The sequence below is a fragment of the Delphinapterus leucas genome, chromosome 9 (genome assembly GCF_059928025.1).
Source record: "Delphinapterus leucas isolate spDelLeu-1000000601 "Yukka" chromosome 9, BTC_Dleu_Yukka2, whole genome shotgun sequence".
Classification (NCBI taxonomy): domain Eukaryota; kingdom Metazoa; phylum Chordata; class Mammalia; order Artiodactyla; family Monodontidae; genus Delphinapterus; species Delphinapterus leucas.
In genome coordinates, this window is record NC_143137.1 from 13,312,552 (window position 1) to 13,338,951 (window position 26,400).

At 36.3% G+C, this 26,400-nt stretch overlaps 1 protein-coding gene across 4 annotated transcripts in view; it reads left to right on the top strand.

Moving 5' to 3' along the window:
• BRAF (B-Raf proto-oncogene, serine/threonine kinase) overlaps nucleotides 1-26,400 on the top strand; it is a 152,783-nt gene that overhangs the window by 118,372 nt on the left and 8,011 nt on the right. For all 4 annotated transcript variants that reach the window (XM_089917313.1, XM_089917312.1, XM_022579583.3 and 1 more), the window contains 4 exons: nucleotides 13,408-13,454; nucleotides 14,254-14,372; nucleotides 18,182-18,313; nucleotides 24,562-24,696. In XM_089917313.1, the coding sequence (XP_089773439.1) occupies nucleotides 13,408-13,454; nucleotides 14,254-14,372; nucleotides 18,182-18,313; nucleotides 24,562-24,696 (433 nt within the window). The remainder of the gene's footprint in view (nucleotides 1-13,407; nucleotides 13,455-14,253; nucleotides 14,373-18,181; nucleotides 18,314-24,561; nucleotides 24,697-26,400) is intronic.

A 26,400-nucleotide genomic window follows, 5' to 3' on the forward strand; every position in this document is an offset into this window, starting at 1 on the left:
CTTGGAATCGTTCTGTGGTCTGGGGGATAGTTAGTTAAGAGGCAATATTTTCCCATTACTTTACAGTTTGGGATCGATAAGTATAAAGCTTTACAGTCAATTAATTTCTCTAAAATATTTTGCTTACATTTTTAAGTAACACTTACTATATGATGAGTATGTCTGGCTATGAATGTAGATCGTCCCATCAGTTTATCCTATATTTTAATAGCTGAGAAAGTATTAATTATAAAATGTAAGCCTTCTAACAGATTATATTTTTTATTACCAGCTTAAATTTAACCAAAGAAGATACAATTCCCTTCGGTTCTTTCTAAGACAATATATACAACTGGGGTTAAATGTACCAACACATCTTTAGTTTCTGAAGGCTTTGGCAGATTGCAAATCCTCTTATTAAGGTGGCTATGTGATTTTCAGGTTAAGGTGACAGGTTTTTGCTCTCTTGAAACTCCACCAAAACTATAATGAGAATTTTTTTGAAGCGTGAACATATAAAGATGGAGAAAACAAAGAGGAAGAAAAGAATAGTAACATTTTAGAAGCTAGAAAGCAGGTGGAGAAGTGATAATGGACATAGTACACCCAAAAAAACTAAATTATTAACTGACTGTGGAAAAATGGAAACCAACCTGATTTGTACCACAGAATTCTCAAGTCTCAAGAATTGGCACTGTGAGGTTATCTCTGGAGGAGAAAGAGTACATAAATGAAAAGGCCTGTCTGAGATGTTTCTCTAAATCCCTTCTGCTCTGTGCCACTGGGTAGATACCCCATCCCTACCCTGGCAGTACACTGGAAATGTATTCTCTGGAGAGGGGAGAAACTCTCTGGACCCAGGACATAGGGGGAAATGGGTGGGGGGGGGGAGGTGAGTTACTGCTTACTGAGTGATGAATGGAGAGTTCCCCAGTACTCTCTTTTCGTTTGCTTCCCAGACTGCTGGCAGCCAAACCTTCCCCTTCAGGCAAGAGATTGGAAGAGTTTTGTCTGAGGAATCTTAACAGCCAAGAGTAAAGACCCAAAGGTAGTGATATCAGGGATTCCACCTAGATGGGAGTACATGGGAGTTCAAAAACAAGAAGCCCATCTGTATGCTCAAAGCTTTCCGTAGCCTTTTAGTCTCAATCTGAGTAAAGACAAATTACCTCTCAATTACCAGACATCAGAGAGGAAGTCTCTGATGCCAGTGAGAGAGAACAAATGGGGGAAAAGGCAACTAGGAATAAACAAACACAATGCAAGGAGAAGAGATACCCCCCCCAAAAAAACCTATCACTTTTCTCAGAGATAAAAGATCTTCTATCTATGAAACAAGAACAGATGCTTTATAAGGAACATTCAGATAACAATTTAAAATGTTAAAATGCGATATTTACAGTACACTGGAAATTACTTTCCTTGCAATTATTAAACTTTTAAATGTCGGGTTCCTCTTCCCTTGTCTTCCACCATCATTTCACAAAGAACAGAACAAGCTAGATGTAGCTGACCAGTAACTCCATAGACTATTTAAATAGCTGCTTAATAATGTACTTCTGCACAGCCTCGTTTCAAAATAGTCTGCCCCCTGCACGATTTCCAGATGCTATTGAAAGTGATCTTTTCTGCTTTGCAAAATTGACTCTAAAGTCACAGGGTATAAGCAGAATAAGAGCATCCTATCTCATTGTATAAAGTATCGAGGTCACAGTCATTCCTAAGATAAAAACTTTAGTAATTAGGAAGGTTGAATCATTGGGACTTTCAAATATGTCACCTTTATTGGATTATAGAATATAAGCACACGGTGAATGAGTGACATTTCTCCTGTGTGGTTCTGTTCTCTCTCTTCAGTAAAAGATCATTTCTGATTCCTAGGTTAACTTTAAGAGAGCAGAGCTATTCTAGTGGTAGATAATTAAAGACTCACTCTTAGGAATCAGGGTTCATGTAGTATGTTTATCATCTTCTCACCTGATAGTCATTGATTCAGCCTAAGGGCCAGGGTATTTTAAAGAATAATGTTACTAAAGAAATTTCAGGACTCGTCAGTCTATCGTGCTGTTTCTTTGCAGGACTTTTCATTTCAGTCTAATATTAATAATTTTAAATTAGGCTTTATTATAAAATTGACTAAATGTTAAATCAAGGAGGCACAAAGAAAAGGTTGTGGTCTGTTGTTTACTCACAGCAGTGTTATATTCTGTATATAAGGTGATTAAAAATTGGGGATAAATGCTCACAATTTACTTTTTAAAATAATGAAGCGTATGCCTCCTTTTACTCATAAGTAAACCTAGTTATAGGAAAGATAGAAGAATAAATTGAAGCTGAGAAGATGGTGAACATGTATTAATGATTGAAAATAATTCTAATTAATTGAAGAATAATTCTAGCAAACGTCATTTTCTGGTAGATAAAAACAGTAATTGAGAGGAGGATGCTGATAATCACAAACAATGCAAATTAAAAGAAGCACACTATTTTTTACCCACTGGAATTGGGAAAATTCCTAAATTCTGGCAAGGTTAAGTGTTGATAAAGGTTAGGGGAATTGCTTACTGGGACACTCCTCATGCAACCAACCACCCTGGGGACATTTTGGAAGTATCTGTTAAAATGTATAGTGTTTGGCCTACCCCCAAGAAACACCAGCTTTTGTTCCAAGAGATGTGTATAGGAAGAGATGTATTACAGGAAAAAATATAAATAAATATATATTTTATATATAAAATATAAAATAAAAATTGGAAACATAAATGTCCATCAGTAGAGGACTGATAAAGTTTGACACATATGTGCAGGGAAAGAATATATAGCAGAAATGAATAATATATGTATCAACATCAGCTTTACAATATGTCCAGTGAGAAAAGCAAGCTGTAGCATGAGACCACTTAAAATTTTAAAAACAAAACATTATATATATATATTTATTTATTTATTTATTTATTTATTTTTGGCTGTGTTGGGTTTTCGTTTCGTGCGAGGGCTTTTTCTCTAGCTGCGGCGAGCGGGGGCTACTCTTCATCGCGGTGCGTGGGCTTCTCATTGTCGTGGCTCCTCTTGTTGCGGAGCACAGGCACTAGACGCTCAGGCTCAGTAGTTGCGCCTCACGGGCTCAGTTGCTCCGCGGCATGTGGGATCCTCCCAGACCAGGGCTCAAACCCGTGTCCCCTGCACTGGCAGGCAGACTCTCAACCACTGCGCCACCAGGGAAGCCCTATATATATATTTTTAAGTCTTACATATATGTATGTAGAAGTATTAAAGCAAAGATTAGAAGGTATATGCCAAGCTCAGTAGTTGTCTCCAGGAATGGCAAAAAGGGGTCAAGATGGGGATAGCTATCAAGCAGAGAGGGGCTTTAGCTTTACCTATATAAAATTCTTGTGGTTTCTGGCTTTTAATTAAAAAGATTCTACAGTTGTGTTTTACTTTCACAACCTTTTTACAGGTATAAATTTTTTTAAAAGACAGGAGGCAAATGTGTAAAAATTTAACCGTGTTAAGTATGGTGAGAATAAGTGATTTCTACATTAGCCTTTGTTGCAGTTTTTCTTAATTTCAAAATATAAGGTATTATAAGGAAATACATAATCATTATAGAAAATTTAGAAAATGTAAGCATAAATAAGCACCAATACTCCACTGAGAGAGAAGTACCATTAGTGTTTTGATGTGTCGTATTGTGTATCTTTTCAGAATTCTGTATTTTAATACTGTATACAGTGGTTTGTTGTTGTCGTTTTAAATATGGAATCACACTGGTTTTACCTTTATTTTTTACTTGCTCTTATTTTAGACATCTTTACTGATCAATAAATACTATGTTCTGACTCCAGCTCTGATACTACTAGTAACTCACTCTTTTTTTTATACCAGCTATGTTTTGTGGTTTTTTATATACAGTGATATATTTAGCAATTACATAGTACTTTGTGCCAGACACTGTTCTGTCTACTTTATGTATACTACCTCAGTTAATCCTCAACAACCCTGTGAGGTAGATCCTATTATTATCCCCTACTTACTGATGGAGAAACTATAGTTTAAAAGGCCAAGTGACTTGCCGCAAGCCCTTTGGCTCCGGGGTGTATTTCCTTAAACTCTACACTGTTCTGCTTCTTCAGTTTAGTCAATCCTTTCAACACTTCAAGTGAGCCCTTAATGCCATGCAGCAATCATACTTTCCCTTCCCTGGTTTTTTGCTCTTCCTCTCTCGTAGACACTGTCATACTTCCTTTATCCTCAGTTCTCCAACACCTCTTCTCCAAGAACTGTCAACTGATAACCTTGCTTGCCATTTCATTAATAAAATTAGAAGCACCCACCACAATATCTACCTACCTACCTACCTACATTCATGCTCAGTTTTTCTGTTTTATCACTAAGAGTAAAAGCCAGTCCTTCAATTTTGTGCACTAGATTCCATCCCCTTTCTCCTACTCACTGACATCTTTTGAGTGGCTCTCTCCTGTACATCATCAGATTTTCCTTTTCTGCTGGATTTTCTCCAATTTTAAAACATCTTTCTTATCGTGCACATTTGGAAGAATGCTGACAGTTGTTGAACCTAGGTGGAGGGCACCAGGGTATTTATTGTACTCTTCTTTTAATTTTTCTCTATGATTAAAAATTTTCATAATAAAAAAGTTGTGGAGGTCCCTTCCTTGATCCCACTTCCCTCTGAAGCTATCACCTCATTCCTCTTGTTTCTCTTATAGTAAAACTTCTCAACAGAGTTGTTGATACGCACTCTCTGATTTTCTTCCCTCCCCTTTTGTCTTGGACTCCACTCCAATCAGGCTTTTTTGCCCCTGACACTTCACTGAAATAGCTCTGAATAAGATAATTACCATGTTGCTAGATCCAGTGGTGAAATACTCAGTCCTCAGTCTTTTTGACCCATCAGAAATATATAATGCATTTGATCACACTCTTTTTCATGAAACCTCTTCTTAATCCTTTAAACTCTACCACCTGGGAGCCTTTTCAAATGACACATTTTAGGCACCACCCCAGATCTACGGAATTGAAGACTGCATTTTAACAAGATCCCTGAGTGATTTGTATGCATACTAAAGTTTGAGAAACGCTACTTTAAATCATATTCTGATTTTCCTTCTCGTTACTGTCTGTTCCTTCTCAGCTAGTTCTTTTTCAACTCCTTAACCTCTCTAAATATTGGAATAGTCCAGGGATTACGTTCCTTTGGTAATCTCATCCAGTTTCGTGAGTTAAAATACCATTTAATTACCTTTTCTGTGCCAGTCTCCAGCCAGTTCATTTCCTCTGAACTCCAGACTGTCATATCTGTGTGCTCAACACCGCTTGATTGTCTAATGGACATCTCAAATTTAACGTGTCTAGTTCTGAGGTCCTGATCTTTTTCCTCAAGCCTGCCCTTCCAAACAGTCTTTTCATCTCAGTAACTGGCAACTCTTAGGCTGCTTATGCCTGACATTTTGTACTGAATTTTTGACTCCTTTCTTTTTCTCATACCATACAACCAATCTGTTAATCAGCTCCTGTTAGCTCTATCTTTAAAGTATATCTAGACTCTTACAACTTCTCATCACCTATTTTCCTGTCACCGTGATTCAAGCCACAGTTATCTCTTGGCTGGATGAGTGCTTTGCTTCCACCCTTACCCACCCTCGGCTTACTCTTAGCACAGCAGCCAGAGTGGTCCTTTGAAGACTTGGGTCAGATTACGTTGCTCCTCTGCTCCTCAAGTGTCTTCACATTTCATGCAGAAAGGAAGCCGAAGTCCTTATAATAGTCCTTGTAATGTGACCACCACCACGACCCTTCCTCCCCCACTGCCTATTTTACTCCCTCTCTCAGCTCATTCACTACTCTTCTCCCTCTTGCTCTTTCTGTTCCCAGCCAGTTTGCCTTCTTTGCCATTCTTAGAACATGGGAAGTACACACCTGCTGTAGGACTTTGCCCTTGCTAGTCCCTCTGCCTACTGTGTTCTTATCCCATATCTGCATGACTCCCTCCCCTCCTTTGAATCTTTACCCAAAATGTCCTTTGTAAAGAGGCCCTCCCTGGCCTAAAATTACAACCCCCTACAACTTAGCATTTTCTGTCTCCCACCTATAGAATACAGTATATTCTACTCATGCATCTTCTTTATTTTCTATCTTCTATACTAAAATGCAAGCCCCTTGAGGGTAGGGATTTTCTGCCTTATCTCCAAGACTTAGAACAGTTGTTGCTTAGCACATGGTGGGCTTTCAATAAATATGTGTTAAATAAGTGGAAGAAAGAACCTATGAAGGTGAACATAATTATTATCTCCATTTTACAGGTTAGGAATCCAAAGCTTAGAGAAATTATGTCATGTACCCAAGGTCGTATGGCTAGTAAGTGATACAGTTGGAATTCAAAGTGAAATTCTGTATACTCAAAACCCATGCCCTTTCCACTATGCCTCTCTGGTCATGTCACTTAGGTCCTCTGGGCTCTGGTTTTCCCATCAGCATAAGTGGCATTATTGCCTTTTTGCTTGCCTCACAAAGAAACAAAAAGGTTATAAAACCAAGTGATGTAAAAATATCCTGAGAACTTGAAAATGCTTTACGTGTACCAGAAGGTGATAGTAATTCTTTGTTTTCTTATAGAAGTTTTACAGTTTTTGCTTTTAGTTTTAGTTCTTCAACCCACTTCAAATTGGTATGAGGTAAGTGTTGAAGGTTTTTTTTCCTCATACGGGTATCCAGTTGTCCCAGCAACATTTGTTCAAATATCTGTCCTTTCCCACATTGAGCTGTCTTGCTCTTATAAATAAACAAATATCATGCTTCTGATTTTATGTATTTGGGCTTATGAATGTTTGAAATGAACTTAAAAAGAGAGAATAGCATAGTTTTTGCTATTCCATCAATATCATGATATTCCATGTTTACAATACATTCTTATTTATTCTCTTCAGGCCAGTGTTGTACTTAAGAAACAATGATGAGAATATTTTCCAAAGAGGGATTATACCCTCTCTAATGCAGGTCCCAGATAGGAAACAAAAAAGACATACAAATATCATATTCATGGACTAGAAAACTCAACATTGTTAAGATGTCTGTTCTTTCCAAATTGATCTATAGAATCTGTAGGTTCAGTGCAGTCCCAGTCAAAGTCTCAGCAGGATTTTTTGTAGAAATTCACAAGTTGATCCTAAAATGTATATGGAAATGCAGTGGCTAGAATAGTCAAGACAGTTTTGAAAAAGAACAAAGTTGAAGGACATTTAGTGTGAGATTTCAAAACTTTCTATAAAGCCACAGTAATCAAGACACTGTGATATTGGCATAAGGATAGATGTGTGAGTCAACACAGGGAGGAAAGAAAGCCTACAAATATATCTATTATGTCTGTGGTCAGTTGTCTTTTTTCTTTTTTTTTTTTAACCAAGATGCTAGGGCAATTCATGGAGAAAGGATAGTCCTTTCAACAAATGTTGCTGGGACAACTATATATCCATATAGGATAAATAAATAGCCCTTTCCTGATACAAGGCATGAATATTCATTCAAAATGGATCACAGACCTAAGACTAAAAGCTGAACATCTAACACTTCTAGAAGAAACATAGGAGAAAATCACTGTAGCCCAAAGATAGGCAAAGATTTCTTAGGACACAAAAATTAAGAACCGTAGAAGAGGGCTTCCCTGGTGGCGCAGTGGTTGAGAGTCCGCCTGCCGATGCAGGGGACACGGGTTCGTGCCCCGGTCCGGGAAGATCCCACATGCCGCGGAGCGGCTGGGCCGGTGAGCCATGGCCGCTGAGCCTGCGCGTCCGGAGGCCATAACAGTGAGAGGCCCGCGTACCGCAGGAAAAAAAAAAAAAAAGAACCGTAGAAGAAAAAATTCGTAAGTTGGACTTCATCAAAATTCAAAACTTTTGCTTTTTGAAAGACATTGTTAAGAAAATGAAAAGACAAGCCCCAGTCTTGAGGAAAATGTTTGCAAGATACATTATCTGGTTAAAGAATTATATCCAAAGCATATATAGAAATCTTACAACTCAGTAATAAGACAAACTACCCAGTGGAAAAATGGGCAAAAGATTGGAGTAATTTATTAAAGAATATAAAAGAATGGCCAATAAGCAATGCAAAGATGTTCAATATGTTAGGCATTAAAATAGACAAGGTTCCCCTGCACACCCGCTAGAATGCTTATAATCAAAGCCAACAATACCAGGTTTATTAGCAAGGATGCAGAGTAACCAGAATTCTTATACATTGCTGGTGAGGATCTTAAATGGTACAACCACTTTGGCAGTTTCTTTTAAAATTAAAATTACCATATGAGCAATTCTAATCCTACTGATTTCCCCAAAAGAAATGAAAACAAGTCAACAACAAAGATATGTACATGAATGTTTATAGTATGTTATTCATAATTGCCAAAAAACACAACAACCCAAATGTCTGACAGGTAACTGGGTAAGTTATGGTATATCTGTACCCTCTTAATACTGCATGCAGCCAGTGTGTGAATCTCAGGATCATGCTGAGCAAAAGAAGCCATATGTTTATGTGAAATTCTAGAAAAGGCAAAACTAATCGCTAGTGACAGAAATCATTATCAGTGGTTGCCTGAGCCTAGTGTGGGCGTTATTAATTGCAGAAATGTGTGAAGAAACTTCTAGGGGTGATGGATATCCATCTTTATTGTGGTTGGTCTTTAGACAAGTGTATATATATGTGTTTGTGAAAAACCCTTTAAACTGCATAAAAATTGGGTGCATTTGGTGTTGTATACTAGTTATACCTCTCAATAAATTTGATTTTTTTAACGCGACAGAAACTGAAAAATCTAAGTAAAAATAGAATTTAGGCCACTATAGAGCACAACTGAAAAATGTGTGAACTCCATGTATTAAGGATTTTAATTACTTTAAAGTGGTAAATGATTACTGACTACACAGGAGTAGCAGAAGGGCATTCCCTTCGGTCTTGCTCACTTTCCACATTGTGATTATGAGGGCTTGGAGGGCAACAAAGTAGAAGGGAGACCAGAATTTGAAACTGTATTTGGATAAAATAACACCTTGTCACCACTGTCACGCATACCAGTCCAGTCAACTGCTGAATTCTCTATTGGTGTCAGAGGAGAGATTTAGCTTGCTGTGTGAAGACTGATGAACTTTTTTGAAATTGTGTAGCATTAGATGAAAGAGGACTGAAGTGCTAATGTCTGTGTAGGCCAGTCGTTTGGTTTTAGAAATAGTAGAAAACACAAGAAAATAGCAGCAAACTTGAGTGAGAGCTACTTGAGGCTTTTATAAATAGACTAGACTGGTAAATGCCTGCACCTACAGATGGTGTAGGCATAGTATTTGAATTTCAGCAAGGTATTTGAATAATATTTCTCATGATATTCTTGAGGATAAGATGGAGATATGTAACAAATATGAAGAATTTAACTAGGTTCATAACTGTATTATTGTCATACCTGAAGGTCTTAAGCTAGGAGATTTTTGTCCTCCTTCTTCTCTTGAATCTGACTGCGTATTTACAGATAACTTAGATGAGGGCATCGTTAGCATGCTGATCTTTTATAACTTATTTTTTAGTGAAAAGTAACATTTTAATAAGCTGAAATTATAGGTCATGTCTACAAAATATGAAATCTTATCCAAGTCCAAAAAAGAGAAGTATACAAATGTTGGATGAGGGAAATGGTTTTGTAGGAGCAATGCAAGAACAACAACTCTCTAGGGTTGTAATTGAATATAATTTTAACAGGAGTCAGTTGAGTGACTGTGGCTGCCATAATAGTAATGGCTGGTGCAATAAACATTTTTTCCTGCTGTAAGGAAGATGAAGATTAATTTGGGTTTTGTTTTTGTTTTTGTTCTGTTTTTCAAAATGTAAGTGAGATCATACAGTATTTGTCTTTCTCTGACTTATCTCACTTAGCATAATGCCCTCAAGATCCATCCATGTTGTCATAAATGGCAGGATTTCCTTCTTTTTTTATGGCTTATTCCTGTGTGTATGTATGTGTGTGTTACATTTTCTTTATCCATTCATGGACGCTTGGGTTGTTTCCACGTCTTGGTTGTTGTGAATAATGCTGCAGTGAACATGAGAGTGCAAATAACTCTTTGAGATCCTGATTTAAATTTTTTTGGATATATATATATATACCCAAAAGTGGGATTGCTACATCATATGGTAATTCTGTTTCTAATTTTTTGAGGACCCTGCAGTCTGTTTTCCATAGCAGCTGCACCAATTTATATTCCCACCAACAGTGCATAAGTATTCCCTTTACTCCTCGCCAGCACTTGGTATTTCTTGTCTTTTTGATAATAGCCATTCTAACAGATATGAGGTGATATCTCATTGTGGTTTTGATTTGCATTTCCCTGGTGATTAGTGATGTTGAACACCTTTTCATGTATGTACCTGTTGGCCATTTGTATGTCTTCTTTGGGAAAATGTCTATTTTTAAAACTAGATTGGGTTTTTTGCTACTGAGTTGTATGAGTTCTTTATATTTTTTGGGTATACCCTTATTGGATATATGATTTGCAAATACTTTCTCCCATTTGGTAGGTTGCCTTTTCACCTTGTTGGTGGTTTCCTGTGCTGTGCAGAAGCTTTTTTGTTCGGTGTAGTCCCACTTGTTTGTTTTTGCTTTTGTTGCCTTTACTTTTGGTGTCAGACGCAAACAACTTGTCATCAAGTCCAGTGTCAAGGAGCTTACTGCCTATGTTTTCTTCTAGGAGTTTTATGGTTTCAGGTCTTACATTTAAGGGGAGGATGAAGATGAGAATCTCACTCTCGTTTGTGTTGATCAGATCAAATCTAGAGCATTGTATTTCCTTTCGGGGCATCATATTATGGTCTAAAAAGAATGTTGAAAAGCTGAATCTTGGATAAGACCTTGGAAGAAGCAGTGTAGAGAACAAATTTTACTGGATGATTTGCCAGCTTTAAGATTAAATTGAGTCTGTAAATGGACACTTTTTCTTTTACAAGGAAGGAGACTCCTAACAGAAACCTATCAAGAGAATGATATTCATTTAGTTTATAGCATGTTTTTTCTTTCCTGCTACTTTTATAAACTTATAAGGTTCTACTTAACATCTTCGAAAGGTAAGAAGGCGGTCCAGTTTAATTGTCCTATGTAATGGATAGACTTTTGCATCATCTGTAGCAAAGTCAGTTTATTCTTATTCCCTTCCTTACCCTCAACCAGTTGTGTGGTTTTTGGCATCTTCCACTGTAACTGGTTGGTGCTTAGGAAATAATGGTTTAGTGTCAGCCTATAATATAATTATTTAAGGTAGTAATTACTCTGGAATATTATGTAGGGATTGAGGTATGATACCTATCCCATTTTTCCAGCTGGGGAATTTAAGTCTCTTTTCTTTCCAACCTTCCATTATATAGACCTGGATTTCTGTTCTTTTGCTGCTTTTGTTATAGAAGTGTTACAGAAAGAGTTTATTAAATGAGATATAAGTTAGTAAAGCAATTTCTAAACAATAGGGGATTACACAAGAATAAAGTAGTGTTATTTCAAGTTGCAGCTATATGCAACTTTGGCCTATAATAGATTTATGCTGTTTATGGTTATATCACTAGCTCAGCCATCATATTTATATCTTGTGAATTACCTAGTACTTTCCTGGCCAGAAATTTTCTGTCTTCAGCCCTCTAGTTACATTTCTGTCTACCTTATTCTTGCTGTATTTCTTTGTATCAGATTTGTTGAGAGGATTGACACTATCCATCAAGAAATACCTTTATCAAAAAAAAAAAAAAAAAGAAATACCTTTATCTTCCCATCTTATAACTTCATCATGCCTCCGTATTCTCATGCATACCATCCATTTGTTGTTGTTATTGTTGTTTTTAATTTCAAAGGAGACAGAATGTCTTTTCAAAGACCAACACCTTATCTGTGCACTAAATACCAGACTGAAGCACTGAGCTCCACCGCCAGCACCATCACCTGTCCCCTTTTCTTTCTAATGAGGATAAGGTATCCCCATCTTGGAACAGCTTTTGATTGAGACTCTTTTTTCTCCATCTGTTTTTTACCTTTGTTTGCCACTGCAGAACTTTTTAAGCAAATGAGACCTATGACATCATGTTTTTTTTCAATGGAAGAGTGACAGTGTGATGTAGTATATCAAATGCTAGGCCTAAAAAATCATAACAGCAAGATGAGTTCAGATTGTGATAAATGCTGTGAAGGAAGTAAACAGTATCATGTAAGAGTAATGGAGGAGAAGGAGTTACTTGTGTAAACAAGTAATTTTAAATGAAAATTTGGTCTGAGAAAAAATTTCGAGATCTTGATCTCTGGATTAGAAAATTTAATTGAAGGTTTAAAATTTAATTGAGAAAGCATAAAAAACTTAATTATTTGCAAATCTTTCATTTTTAACAGTGTTCATTACATAATTTTGATTATATCATTTGAATTTTAAGGTTTTACTTTAAGGCAAAATTTATTTTCTAACAGTCATTGTTAGATTTCAGAAGTCTCATATGTCTGTTCTTTCCAGTATTAAATGAAGAAAAATAACCTTGATTAGGACATTATATGCATCTTATTGTAGTTGATTCAACAGGTATGTATTGAATACCTGCCACATGCCAGGCACTGTACTAGGCACTGGGGATAAACAGAAATAAACTAGACACAGCTCTTTCCCTCAATAAACTCAACTAAGACAGTTTTTAGGGGTATCAGATGATTTAAACTTCCCATTAACTTTGAAATAGATTCACTGTGTCCATTACATTAGAAAGTAAGCGCCTCACTAGTTTTAAGAAGGTCTTTTTAGAATATATAATTCTACTTTTAAAAATAGTTTTATCAAATGGAGTTTACATTCCAAATAGAAAATGAACATAGGCAGGTGAAAAAAATACATGAATCAAACTGTTAAAATAATTACTACATAACTGAACAGGGGAAAGAAAGATCACTTGTGGTTGAGTCTTGGGGAAGCTTCACTTAGGAGTCATAATGTATGTTGAATCTTAAAGAATAAGTATGATTCAGTAGAGAATAGAATGAAAGCTAATTTGGTGTGAGAGGGGAGCATTGGTCACAGAGGTGGGATTAAATACCAAGGTGTACTTAAAGGACCTGGATAAATAGGCTTGACTGGAGTGGAAGGTTTGTATTGGTAAATAGTAAAAGATAAAGCAAAGTCTTTCAATAGAAAAGATTTTGGTTGTACCATAATAGTAATATGGTCCTAAAATCCTTAGTTCACTTGCAGTCTATTTTACTATTTCTTATTTAAAGGGGTTATGTACAGTTTGCAGTTGTATCATGATTCTAAATAAATCTTTATTTATACCCCTAAATGTGTTCTGTAGATACTGAGGCCAGAGTCTTTAGCTCTACTCAGGTTAAAATGATGTTTTGTTTTTCAGTTACTTACACGCCAAGTCAATCATCCACAGAGACCTCAAGAGTAATAGTATCCTTCTTGAATTTGTCTGCGAAGTTTGAAAACATCCTGACCTTTTCTCCTGCATTTTATCTTCACATTATGTAAAAACAGTTTTCATGCTAAGTTCAATAATACACTGTAAAGGGAATTAATAAATGGGTTTACACAAGAGTATAGTATACAAGGTACTACAACCTGCTTTTGGTTTTTGAACAATTGACCATTACAAAAAAACCTATCAAGTCATTATGATAGTAGGACTCTTTGCTTGCTTGTTTACGTTCTATAAGCACTACAAGATGCATAGTTTTGTAGCTATCTACTAGTTTCTTTCAGTGCTTTGACCTTGCTCAGTGGTAGTTGAGATGTAACTGAAGGCTCTACATTATATAACAATGAGGTGAGAAAAACGTAACATTTCTTCTTCCATAAGCCCAAATTAAGATCCTGTCTGCCAGTTGCCTTCCTTCATTCCAGTGAAGAGCCTTTACAGCTTTCCCAGCAGTGCCAGAAAGATATTTGGGCCTCCATTACTAAAATCTAATGGGAAAGTTTCAATGTCTCCCATAAACTTAGGAAAACATCTCACCTCATCCTGCCACATTTCAAGCACCAAATATCTTAAAAGCAGGTCACAGAGTCCAAATAACACTATTTTTAAAACATATTTATTAACTTTAAAAGGAAATACGAAGTACTATACTTCTTTAAAGAATATCATAATATATAGAATTATAGAAATTAGATCTCTTACCTAAATTTTTCATAATGGTTGCTTTGATAGGAAAATGAGATCTGTTATTTTCCTTTACTTACTACATCTCAGATATTTTTCTTCATGAAGACCTCACAGTAAAAATAGGTGATTTTGGTCTAGCCACAGTGAAATCTCGATGGAGTGGGTCCCATCAATTTGAACAGTTGTCTGGATCCATTTTGTGGATGGTAAGAATTGAGGCTATTTCTCCATTAATTAAATTTTTGGACCCTGAGATGCTGTTGAGTTATTAGAAAGTCACTGAAGATTTCAACTATAGTATTTTCATAGTTCTCAGTATTCACAAAAACCAATGTTGATCTTACTTTATATATAAATAGATTTTAACTTTTTTCTTTATCTTTAAAAAGAATATTATGAAACCAGTTTCAGTATATTTCAAACAAAAAGTGTATTTTATAAACACTGTTTAAATTTTATTCAGATTGTCTCTTTAAAATATTTTGTGTTCAAAAAAAAAATATTTTGTGTTCAGAATGTTCTGTGTATCCGGTTTCAAAAAAAAAAGTATGCAATTTAAGCAGGTGTGATCTGCAGCCATTTTTAAGGTTTCAATAAAAGAATTACTCCCTTTAAGAGAGAGGCTGTTTCACAATCTTATTTAAGCCTAAATTGGAAAGTTACTTTCTTTAGACTAGAAAGAACCGTATAATTATGGGCAGCCAGGAAAGGAAAGACAAAAAGAAAAATGAAAGGTAGATTTTTAACACTGTCAGTTTTGTGGGCCCTGCATAGCTCTTTCTTTCTTTATTTATTCATATTTCTGCTTTGCGGAAAATAAGAAAGAGAAGTTATAAGAGGAGGGAACTAACACTTCTGTGCAGTTACTTTCAGCAGCTGTGAAAAGGGCAGCATGGGATCATTTTCTTAAGCCAGCTGTTCTCAGAAGGGTCCTTAAGACCCTGTCAGAGGTCCCCAAGGTCGTCCTGTGTGAAACTAGATTTTTCTTCATATTCTTCAACACATCAGAGCAGATTGAATGCATAAGCAAATATGTGACTCTAGCTGGCTGCTGTTAAACCAGTCAAAAAGAATTGCAGGGACTTCCCTGGTGGTCCAGTGGTTAAGACTCCACGCTTCCACTGCAGGGGATACGGGATCAGTCCCTGGTCGGAGAACTAAGATCCCACATGCCGCGCAGCGTGGCAAAAAAAAAAAAGAAAGAAAAAAAAAAGAATTGCAGTACTATTCTTCTCACTAAACTTTGTTTTTGAAAATACAGTTACTTTTCATTAAAAAAAATGGGTGATCTATGTTAACATCTAATGACTGTTTTGTTATTTAAATTAATAAATATTTTAACAGTTTCTCAGTTAAGTTTTAATATGATGAATATCCACAGGTATAATCCACATAAACAGAAGCTTCTTGGGGTTGTCCATAATTTTTAAGACTGAAAAAGAGTCCTGAGACCAAAAAGTTTGAGAACATCTGCTCCAAGCTGAATACAGGGTGTCCCAAAACTCTTAGTGCAGTTTTAAGCTTTAAATAACTGAATCTGCAGTAAGACTTTGGGACACCCTGCTGGAAATAGAAAAGCTGCAAGGGCTTTCAAAGCTACATTGGCCTAAATTCCCTGAACTTATCTGTAGCAGTTCCATAAAGAGAATTCCAAGGTAGGATTCTGAATTAGTCAAGATACGCCTAGGGTTAAATTTGGCCATGATTTCTTGTAATAATAACTGGCATTAGAGTGGCAAGGTGGGAAGGGGGCGGCATTGGACTAGGAGTCAGAAGGTCTGTACTCTCGTGCTCTGTTTGACTCTTAACTTGCACGTTCCTTGACCTCCTCCAAGTCTCTCCATCTTTAACATTGGGTTGAACTAGTGGATTTTGAATGCATTTTCTCAGGTTTAGTAATTAGAGTTAGCTATATTTTTTTCTTCAATATATGTTTGTTTTAATAAATAATTATAAACAAGAAGCTAATTAATAATTGTAATCTGGATCTCAGATACCTTTAAGGCATATACCTTGTAACAAAGATAACAGTGTATCCTAAGGGGGAGAGAAATTGCAAAACCTACAATTATAAAGAAACAATTGTTACATGTTTTAAAGGTGTGTTTATTTTAACTGGTGCGGGGAAAGTTAGGCTCAGTCAAGTCTCCAGATTTGTCCTTTTCCAAAAACCTTAGTTTATACAGTTTATAGACTACTATTATACATGAAGGTTTGTATTTTCTTTTAATTTCTTTTTTGTTGATACCTGGGTAGATGGGTTCATCCTTTATTCCATCAAGCTGCGTTTTAAGACAAGAGATTAGTCAGTAGTACACTTAATTGTTGAGTAAAATCCTTTTGGGTTGATATTGCCTTCAGAAACAAATATGGTATTTCCATAGACTAGGAGAGAAGAGTTTGTTCAGAACCAAAGGTTATGTAATTCTCTGAATTATTTACAATAGTATTCTCAACCTTGCTTTATTTATATCTTAAAGAAGAAAGAAACTTCTGTGAAAATTTTTGCAAATTACTAAATTAATTGAAGATAAATCATGCGTTTCTTATAAATAGATCCCATATGACCTTTCATCAAACCATCTACCAACAACAGTGAGGTAAAACTAAATTTTAAAAGGGTAGTTCTTACACTGTCCCTCACAGAAATTGTGTTCTGGCTTTGAAAATTATGTCTGTATCATAACCAGCCTCTTATATTCTGGCTTGTTCATTACATCACAGTTGTATGTGGTTTATTTTGCACTGTACTACCAAGAGCAGTTATCAATAAAATATATGACAAAAGCAAATAGATAAAACCTTCTTCACTGCATGCCCCCCCCCAATCCTTTACTCTCATCTGGATCTCCCACACATCTTTCATCAGTGGTTCTCAACCTTGGTTGGACATTAAAGTCATCTGGGGAACTATAAAAACTCACAATTGGAACTGTTCCCATCCCCAGACTCTGATGGTATATTATTGGGCTAGAATGTAGTCTGGATGTTGAGAGGTTAAAGGCTGCACAGGTGAGTCTGTTTTGCAGGTGAGGCTGGATGCTCTTACTGCCTGCCTTGAGAGATAGCCTGACCTGCCTTACCCTGACCAATAACCAAGAATCCTGTCCCAGGTCTTTCATTTTTGCAGTTAGTCCTGGTTTTGGTATCAAGTTAATGTTTTCACAAAGTTTTTTTAATACCCTGCAGTTTCTCTAATTTCTTCCAAATGAAACAATACAGAAGATGCAAGGTGAAAGAACTCCTTTAAGCTAAGATTTAATCAACCGTTTATTGTATTTCATGTAAACAGCTAATAAGAAATCTAGCTGTAGAATACAGTGACTGAAATGTGTAAAAATGTAACACATATGATTAGATCTGTATCTTTGCCCAAGAAGCAGCAGCCAAAAGATTCTTTATACCATCTTCTACTAAATCTACCTACTGTCTATTGCTTTTGTTAATAAAGCATCCATAACATATTTATACCGCTTTTGGAGGCAAGAAAGGAGTTTGAGTTTATCAGTCTTGAAATTTTACCTTTATTGTCTAAGGTGCCCTGAGATAAGGAGAATCATTTGTACCAATGGGAAAACTTAAATTCTAAGGTGATTACCATAGTGGTTGTGCTACTTCCAAACATCTCATAACAACAGGTCTAGTATTTCTTTCCTGAATCAGGAATGGAAGGTAGGAACTCACTCTTGATAGGGTAAGTCATGGGAAAAATTCAAATGGCAGTGATGGTATTTTGTACAGAAAGAGGGCAGCTGATAAAATTATAAAATCTTAGTAATGTATATAGAATCTCAGCTAGTACTGCCTCTCTCAGAGTTTACAGAGCATTTTTTTAAATTTATCTTTCATAATCAGTTTTATTTCTTTGGCCATAAGTAAGAGAATTGATTACATATTACATGGGTTATTTAATGATAAAAACATTGTTCTGGGAATTATAATAGTTTGGTTTTCAGTCTTTATTCAGTTGATGTGAAGAATAAATAAGAATATTTTTCTTTTTATGTTCTACCAGGCACCAGAAGTAATCAGAATGCAAGATAAAAACCCATATAGCTTTCAGTCAGATGTATATGCATTTGGGATTGTTCTGTATGAATTGATGACCGGGCAGTTACCTTATTCAAACATCAACAACAGGGACCAGGTAAATATTTACCATCTCTTGAGGTTCATTTTACTGTTTGTAGAAAGGCTCCAATTCATTGTAGAAAAGAGGTATTGGCTCCTGGGTAAGCATGAAAGATAGATCTCTTGATCTTTGTCACCAGTTTTAGAACCTTTTGTATACTGTTGGCAGTAATAGCAGCATGTAAGGCCTTTCCTGGAAATACCATGCTTAAGTCTTGTAGTGGAGTGAAACTCCTGATCTTCTGACTAGAAACTAGAGATGTAATAATGATTATACCTCATGCCTCTTGACCATGGCACAGTTAGAAGAATGAGCTCTGCTGCTACAGCATCTGGGCTTATCCCTTTTACTCTATCACAGATTGTGCTATCTGAGCCAGGCCCTCAGCTCTGAACTTATTTATATCAAATCCTTTTAAAATTATTAAGATTTCTCCATACTTCTTAAATTTTTAAAACTAGGTAAATGAAAGGACTGTTACATCATGCTTTCATTTTTCTGTGGTGAGAATTCAAGTAGGAGGGAATTTTTTACTTCTCTCTTCCTAAAAGTTCCTGTTCTCTGTTCCTTACCTTCCAAAGTATCAACATAGCCTCGTGCAGCTCTTTGCCTTTGCGATCCCAGCCATATTAAATTCACCTAGTCTTTTAATACTGGCCAAGAAAAATGAATTGTCTTTACCGAAATTACCTCATATACCTCAACATTTTAAAAGTGCGTGTGTGTGTGTGTGTGTGTGTGTGTGTGTGTGTGTGTAGAGAGAGAGATTGCCGCAATTACAGTTAATATATTAGAAAACAATAGTTGACCATATAAACTGTGATTAAATAATATTTATACATTATACTGTGATGCACATGTGAATCACCTGGATAATTTGTTTAAAAAATGGAGATGCTGGAGTAGATTCTGATTCAGTGGGGTGGGTCCAAGCATCTGCATTTTTAATAGTTTGCTAGTTGCTGCTGATACATATACCAAAGTTGAGAATCACCAGTGTAAGGAATCTTCAAAAGCGGGAGTGTTTTATGTGTTTGATCATAACCTCCCAACCTAATGAAATGATAATTTTTAATGTATAAATATATTACTTCATTTAGTAGTGTTTTGGTCAACAGTTCAACTCTCAGTCTTTTTGGTGATACTAAAGCTTTCTGAAGATACTGAGTAGCTTTCTCACTAAGAACTTAAAACTATCATGTGATATCAGAGAAGTAATCTAAGTTGTCATATACTTTGCATATGCTTATTGAATCACCATATGGCCCTTACCCAACAGTGGTCTTGATTCTCTGTTTTGAGAATTTTAAAAATGACTGCCTTTCTACGTAAGTCAGCATAAAACTAATTTTTTAAATTGCTGTTTGGTCTTTCTAACTACTTTCATAGCTTTAGAATGTTGGATTATAGCTTTAAGTGTTAAAAAGGAATCTATGACCTGGCTTCTGATGATCTGATCTTTTAAGCCTCCATGAAACTTCGATTCAGGACGGACCAAGATAGTAGCTAAAGAACATAAAAACATTGAAACATTGCACTTAGTGTACTTGTGACAGATCCTAGATCACTGAGATGATTGATTTGACGATGGCAGTGTGAAGAGCAAGATTGTCTCTAATTTAGCAGCTTCACGTGCTCTGCCTTTTACAGTCTTATTAACTCAACCATACAGCATAATACCCCATGCCGTGTTTAATTTTCCTATGCATTCTGTTCTTCTAGAGGAATTACGAGGGAATTTTAGTTTAGTTTTAATTGATTTATCATAGAGACTACAAATAATAAAAATTTATGAACCTAAGATCTGGATGAAATCCATTTGTCAGTAAATATGTTTATTTTAATGAAATAATAAAGTTATATTATGGAAATAAGTAGTAGTGTCTCCAAAATATGGAAAAAGCGTCCCAGAGTTCTGCACTCATCCACTTCTTGGCATTTTAGGTGCTTTGTCCTCCATGGGAGTATAATAAATGATGTGGCAAGGGCTTACTCTCCATGAGAGAAGTAAGCGAGTGACCAACAGAAGGGTAAGGCCTTTACTAGTTAATTCTTTCTGGGAGTATAGTTAGAGCCTTCTGGAATATGCCAGTGTGAAACCAAGTATTTGATGAAGAAAAAGGATATGAAAGAATTATATACTTTTCCCATCATCCCCATTCTACTTCATTACCTTCTAGTCTGCTTTCTTCAAGTGGCGCTTTCCATGGAACTCCCTCTTTTGAATCAGTAACTCTAGTCATCCTCAGTGAAGTAACCCCCAGGTACTGTTCCATCCATCTCCTTGATTTGATTTTTCTTTCTCTCATACTTTGATCTCCATGGCTCTCAGATTGGACTTCTATTTGAAAATCTAGGAATATTCTTTTTTTTCCATGGGAGATGGGACAGCTGCTTCATTACCATATAATATGGTAATGACCCATGCCCCTACACTCTCACCCCCCCATAGTCTGAGGTGGCAGGTTTTGCCTGTAAATTCAAGGCAGGACTCTGGTAAAGCAGTGTGATGTAATGGCAGACCTTGGACTCATGACCTGCATGACCTGGCCACTGTACTTCTCTAGGTATCTTTTTTTTTTCTTCAATTATTAAAAATAAGAGAATGAACTAAAGAATTCCTTAACAGTTACAAAGATTGAGTTCTTTCCTAAAACAGGTTTCTTAGCTCCTTGAGGGATGACCATCCCCATGTTACTTTGCAGAGTAGCATACCTTTTTACTTCACTTACCCTAGTGCCGAAAGTCTGAGAAATTGCTTTGTCATTTTTTCCCCCTCTTTATCATTCTGTTTTGCTCTCTTTCAGTGCAGCTTCTTTACTAAATTGGGATTAATAATGTGCTCAGTTAAGCTAGGTATATTGGCTTTTTTTTTAATTGGAGCAGACGTGCTGTGTCATCTTAGAAGAAAATAGCATAACATTTATTATTTCACATGAATTCCAGTTATCATTGCTATAGCAAACCACCTAAAACATAGTGGCTTAGACAAATTGTAAATCTGCAATTTGAGCTTCTCTCAGTGTGGAAGGTTTATCTCTATTTCATATGGTATTATTGGCTGTGGTAGATTCACTGGGTGTTAAAGGATCTACTTCCAAAATGGCTTGATCACATACCTGAGAAGGTATGTGACCAGTTAGCCGTCAGCTGGAAGCTTAGTATTGGCCGAGGGCCAGGGGCCTCAGTTCTTCTCGACATGGGTCTTTCTGTGACGACTTTTTCACAGGAACCTTGGACTTTCTCACACTATGGTGGCTGGGTTCTAAGCACAAGATCTCAAGGAGACAGAAAATGATAATAAGTACCAGTGTCTTACCAACATGCAAATTATTTTATTTTAATAAAAAATTTTGATATCTGCTGTATGCAAAAGCTGTGAGATATAGAAGGATGCAAAGGTGAATAAAACACAGGCTGTGCTCTCAGTTCTGTTGAGGCAGTGCAGGGGGTGATGTTGAGGATGAGCAGACCTGTGCTCCAATAACACAGAGGAGTGAATGAAGGGGTAGGGATACCAGGAGTGCGGCTGTAGATGGAGAATGAAAATAACCAGTCCCAGAATTTCAAACTGAGCTATTGATTTTGTAGTTAAGTGCCACTTGAATTTTCTATCCATGAATTACATCCAGGAAAGACCTTTCCTTTAAGCTTAAATAGTTGCAAAGAATGTAATTTCCAGTGTATTATATTGACATTTCAAAAAAAAAAAAAGCATTATATCATTCTTTTAAATGTACCAAATAAAATCTAAACGTCATACTGATTTGATTCTTACCATCATCACTTGTTTAAAAAATAAAAAACCTCGGGCTTCCCTGGTGGCGCAGTGGTTGGGAGTCCGCCTGCCGATGCAGGGGACGCGGGTTCGTGGCCCTGTCTGGGAGGATCATGCGTGCCGCGGAGCGGCTGGGCCCGTGAGCCATGGCCGCTGAGCCTGCACGTCCGGAGCCTGTGCTCCGCGGCGGAAGAGGCCGCGGCAGTGGGAGGCCCGCGTACCGCAAAATAAATAAAAATAAAAAACCTCTTCATTAGTTTTTGGAATTTTACATGGCTCTTTTTTTGTCTCTAAATTATTTGTATCCTACTTCCTCCACAGAATTTTTTCCCTAATGTAACATATTTGTGTGCTCTAAACCCTTTTATTGCTCATTCAAATTATATCTCTGCAACAAAAAAATGTGCTTAAATTTAGAACTAAAAAAATTTTTCCCAGTGACTTTAGGCTGTTAACTTTTTTAATTCCAAATTATGCTATTAATAATTATTAAATATATAACTGATGAAAATAACATGAGTTTTGATATAAAGAAACAGGTAAAATTTTATTGGAAATGTGTTTCTTAATGAGCAGCATGGGGCTTTTGTTTTCTCTTCAGTCATTTATTTGTGAAAAATATGACCTTTGCTAGAATAAGCTGGGACTTAGCGACCGTCCTTCTAGTTTTATTTTTAAAGAAGTAAGTGCTGAGGAATATTGTTCAAATAAATAAGAATATGGGAAAGTCAGGAGTTTTGTTATAACCACCTTCAGGTTCAGTAATTCATTAAGTCTTATAGAACTCACTGCAAGTTGTTAATACTCACGTTATGGTTTATTAAAGCAAAAGGATACAGATTAAAATCAGCCAAGGAAAGAGGCACATAGGGCAGAATTCAGGAGAGTTTCACATATGGAACTTCCAGTTGTCCTCTTCCCGTGGAATTGTGGCCAGCACTCAGTTCTCCTGGCAGTCATGCGTGACAATGTGCAGGAAGTGTTGCCAACCAGGGAAATTCACTGGAGCCTTGAGTTATTGTTGGGCTTCAGTCACGTAGATAACAATTGACCACCTCTGTTGTTGACCTTAGTTTTTAGCCTCTACAGAGGTCAAGCTAATACTATATAACTTAAAGCCCCCTCTGTAGAATCACATTGATAGCATAGACTATCTGATGTGACGTTAGACTCCCAGTAAACAAAGGCACTCTGAACAGGCAGGACATTCCAAGGGCTTAGGGATTACCTCCCAGGAGCCAAAGGCAAAGGCCAGCCCTCTCTTTGGGCAAGATTAGTTCTTTACCATAACCATATCACTGCTTATTTGAACTCATTTCTATAGCATACCAAAAATTATATAATAACTTGTCATTTAAAATTATTTTAACAATCAGCTGACAATTCAGTTAATTTTGCTGAAAGCAAAGAATTGGAAACCAACTGTCTTGCAAAGGGATTTGCTACCCATTCATTAGAGTCCAGTTAGACCAATATTTGGAAGTGTCCCTTTGGTACCCTCAGCAGTGTTACACCCTGACGCAGTGTGCACGGTAGTTAAATTCCATATAGGTAAAAGGTGTGCCTTTTGTGAAGTGGGAGAAGGGCAGTTGTGACAGAGGAGATGGAAAGGAGGTTAAACTTTACACCTTCACTTTAGTGGTGCTTGGGCAAATCATCTTATAGTTAAATAAGGGTTATTACAGCACCAAACAAGAAATAACATAAAATAGCATATCAGACTTGACTGTTCCTAAAATTTATCAGTTCTACCCTGTAACCTGGGATCTCTGACTGGCTCTCTCCACCTTAGCCTCTAGTCTGTCCCTATTGAACCTATTCCCTGTAAGATCAAAACCCCTCTCTCTTCCGTGACACCTAAGACTGCTAACATCTGTCTCTGCCCACTTTCAAAAGAACCACAAGTCAGAAAACTAGAAACGTAAGAAATCAGAAAAATTATAAATCTCTGTACCCAGTGAAGACAAGGCTTTTTACTTTACTAAACATAAGATTTTAGTTCCCAGTAGCTTTACCTTCCCTCTGGAGGAGGCTCTGGTTCTCAGACTTATATAACTAAATGCCCCATTAGAGTTTCCTCAACAAAAGAATTTAAAATTCAGATGCCAAAACAACTGTTAAAAAGGTTAACTATTTTGGTTGAGTAGAAGAGGCCCGATCTGTGTTTCAGAATGATTACTATCAGTGGGAAAATGGATTGGATAAGGAGAGACTGGAAGCATGCGTAGCAGTTAGGAGACCTTTGCAGTAGTCCAGGGGTCATGAAGATTTCACCTTGCAGCACATTAAGTATTGATTCCCCACAGTCTCTGGTATATAGGAATCAGAATACTAGCAGCATTGTGTTTTTTAACTTTCTATTGAGGTGTAACGTACATACAGGAAAGTACATGTCATAAGTGCACAGCTTGTTGAATTTTCGATGTTTATATATTTGTCAACTTATTTACAAGGTTATATGATTTGCCTTTTTTTTCCTCCCCAGATAATTTTTATGGTGGGACGAGGATATCTATCTCCAGATCTCAGTAAGGTACGGAGTAACTGTCCAAAAGCCATGAAGAGATTAATGGCAGAGTGCCTAAAAAAGAAAAGAGATGAGAGACCACTCTTTCCCCAAGTAAGAAAAAGCTTTATGTTACCTAGAAGGACAGACTAATATTCTGATGCAGATTTTTAAGCACTTTTTAGAGCACAGTTTGTATTTTACGGATTTGGATTCCATGTGATTATGTGCAGACTCCAGATAAGTAAACACATAAAGGTGATTTTATAAAGGTTGAACAGTGGTACACCTAAAAACTTAGGATCCCAATACAAAATATTCAGAAAGATTTTGCTTTTGTCTAGCAGTTCTCAAACTTTTTGGTCTCAGAACTGTTTTCTACACTTAAAAATTATTGAAGAACCCCAAAGACCTCCTGTTTGTGTAAGTAGTAATTCCCATTTTAGAAATTAATACTTCTTTTAATATTTATTTATAAATTTATTTAAACATAATAAAACCATTACATGTTAAATAATGTTTTATGAAAAATAATTATATTTTCCCAAACAAAAAATATTTAGAAAAAAGTGGCATTGTTTTAGACTTTTCGCAAATCTCTGCAAAAAGAAGATAGCTGGATTCTCTGCTTTGCATTCATTATGTTGCAATATCTTACATTATATAGCCTCTGAAAACTTCACTTACACTTGTAAAATAATGAAAGTAAAAAAGGCAAATAATATCTTAGTGCTAGTATAAAAATAGTTTTTCTACAGACTACAGTTTGTGCACTGCTACTTTTATTCTTCTTGATGGTAAAATTAAACAGGTTGCAAGCATCCCTTTAATGTTAGGTTTTTTTGAGGGGCATTTTTACCTGGGACAAAAAGAGAAGGCAACTGTTGGTACTGTCTGCCGTTCTCTGATTCTTGGAAACTTTCCATTGTTTTTTATCTTTTCAAGTTGGAAGGCTAAAGCCCTCAATTTAATAATCTTTCATAAGCCTCATGAACTGGAACTAAGTACCTGAACAGTCTTAGAAAGTTTAGCTGTAGTAGATATTGTAATATAAATTCCGTGTTTTATAATGCCTAGAAGATCACGATAGCGCTGTATAAATCTGTCCCGATGAGTCAGTACAGTTTTCAGGTGGGAAGTGCTGACTCCCGTAACTCAGCTACCATGTGGTCCTTTGTGAATGCTATCAGTCCTAGCTCAGTTTCTTAGAAGTCAGTGTTATAGGAATGTGTGAATCTTTTATCCCTATCTAAAGAATTAAAGATAGAATTTTTGCTTTTAACAAGTCTCTCAGGGGCTTGTCCCAGAACAGGGAGGGGAGGCTGAATGGCTGCATGGGTAGTTATATGTTTTACATATTGGAATTCTACGTTACTATTCCTTTGAGGAAGAGTTGGGTTTTTTTAAACCCGGAAAACCACTGGTTTAAGACCATCAAAGTAAACAACCGGTATTGTTGGCCATTGTGAGCAGGACTCTGCACCCTGTTCTCTTTTCACATCCCAGGTGCTAGGGTTTCCTATTTAACGTGGTTGATGTACATTAATAATGCAGATTATATCCTTAGGCTCACTTTTCAAATGGTATTAAAAGGGACAAAATGGTCATATTTCTTAATATAAGTAATATTTTATTCTTTTCATGGTATCAGAAAATGAAATACATATATGAGTATTCCAGATTATTAAAAGCTGCCCCTTTTAAGTATTATTTTTAAATTTTCATTACAGGATGTCTCTTCACACCATACACAAACATAAATTTCAGATGGCTAAAGGTTTATATGTAAAAAACAAAACTATAAAATAACAAATCATT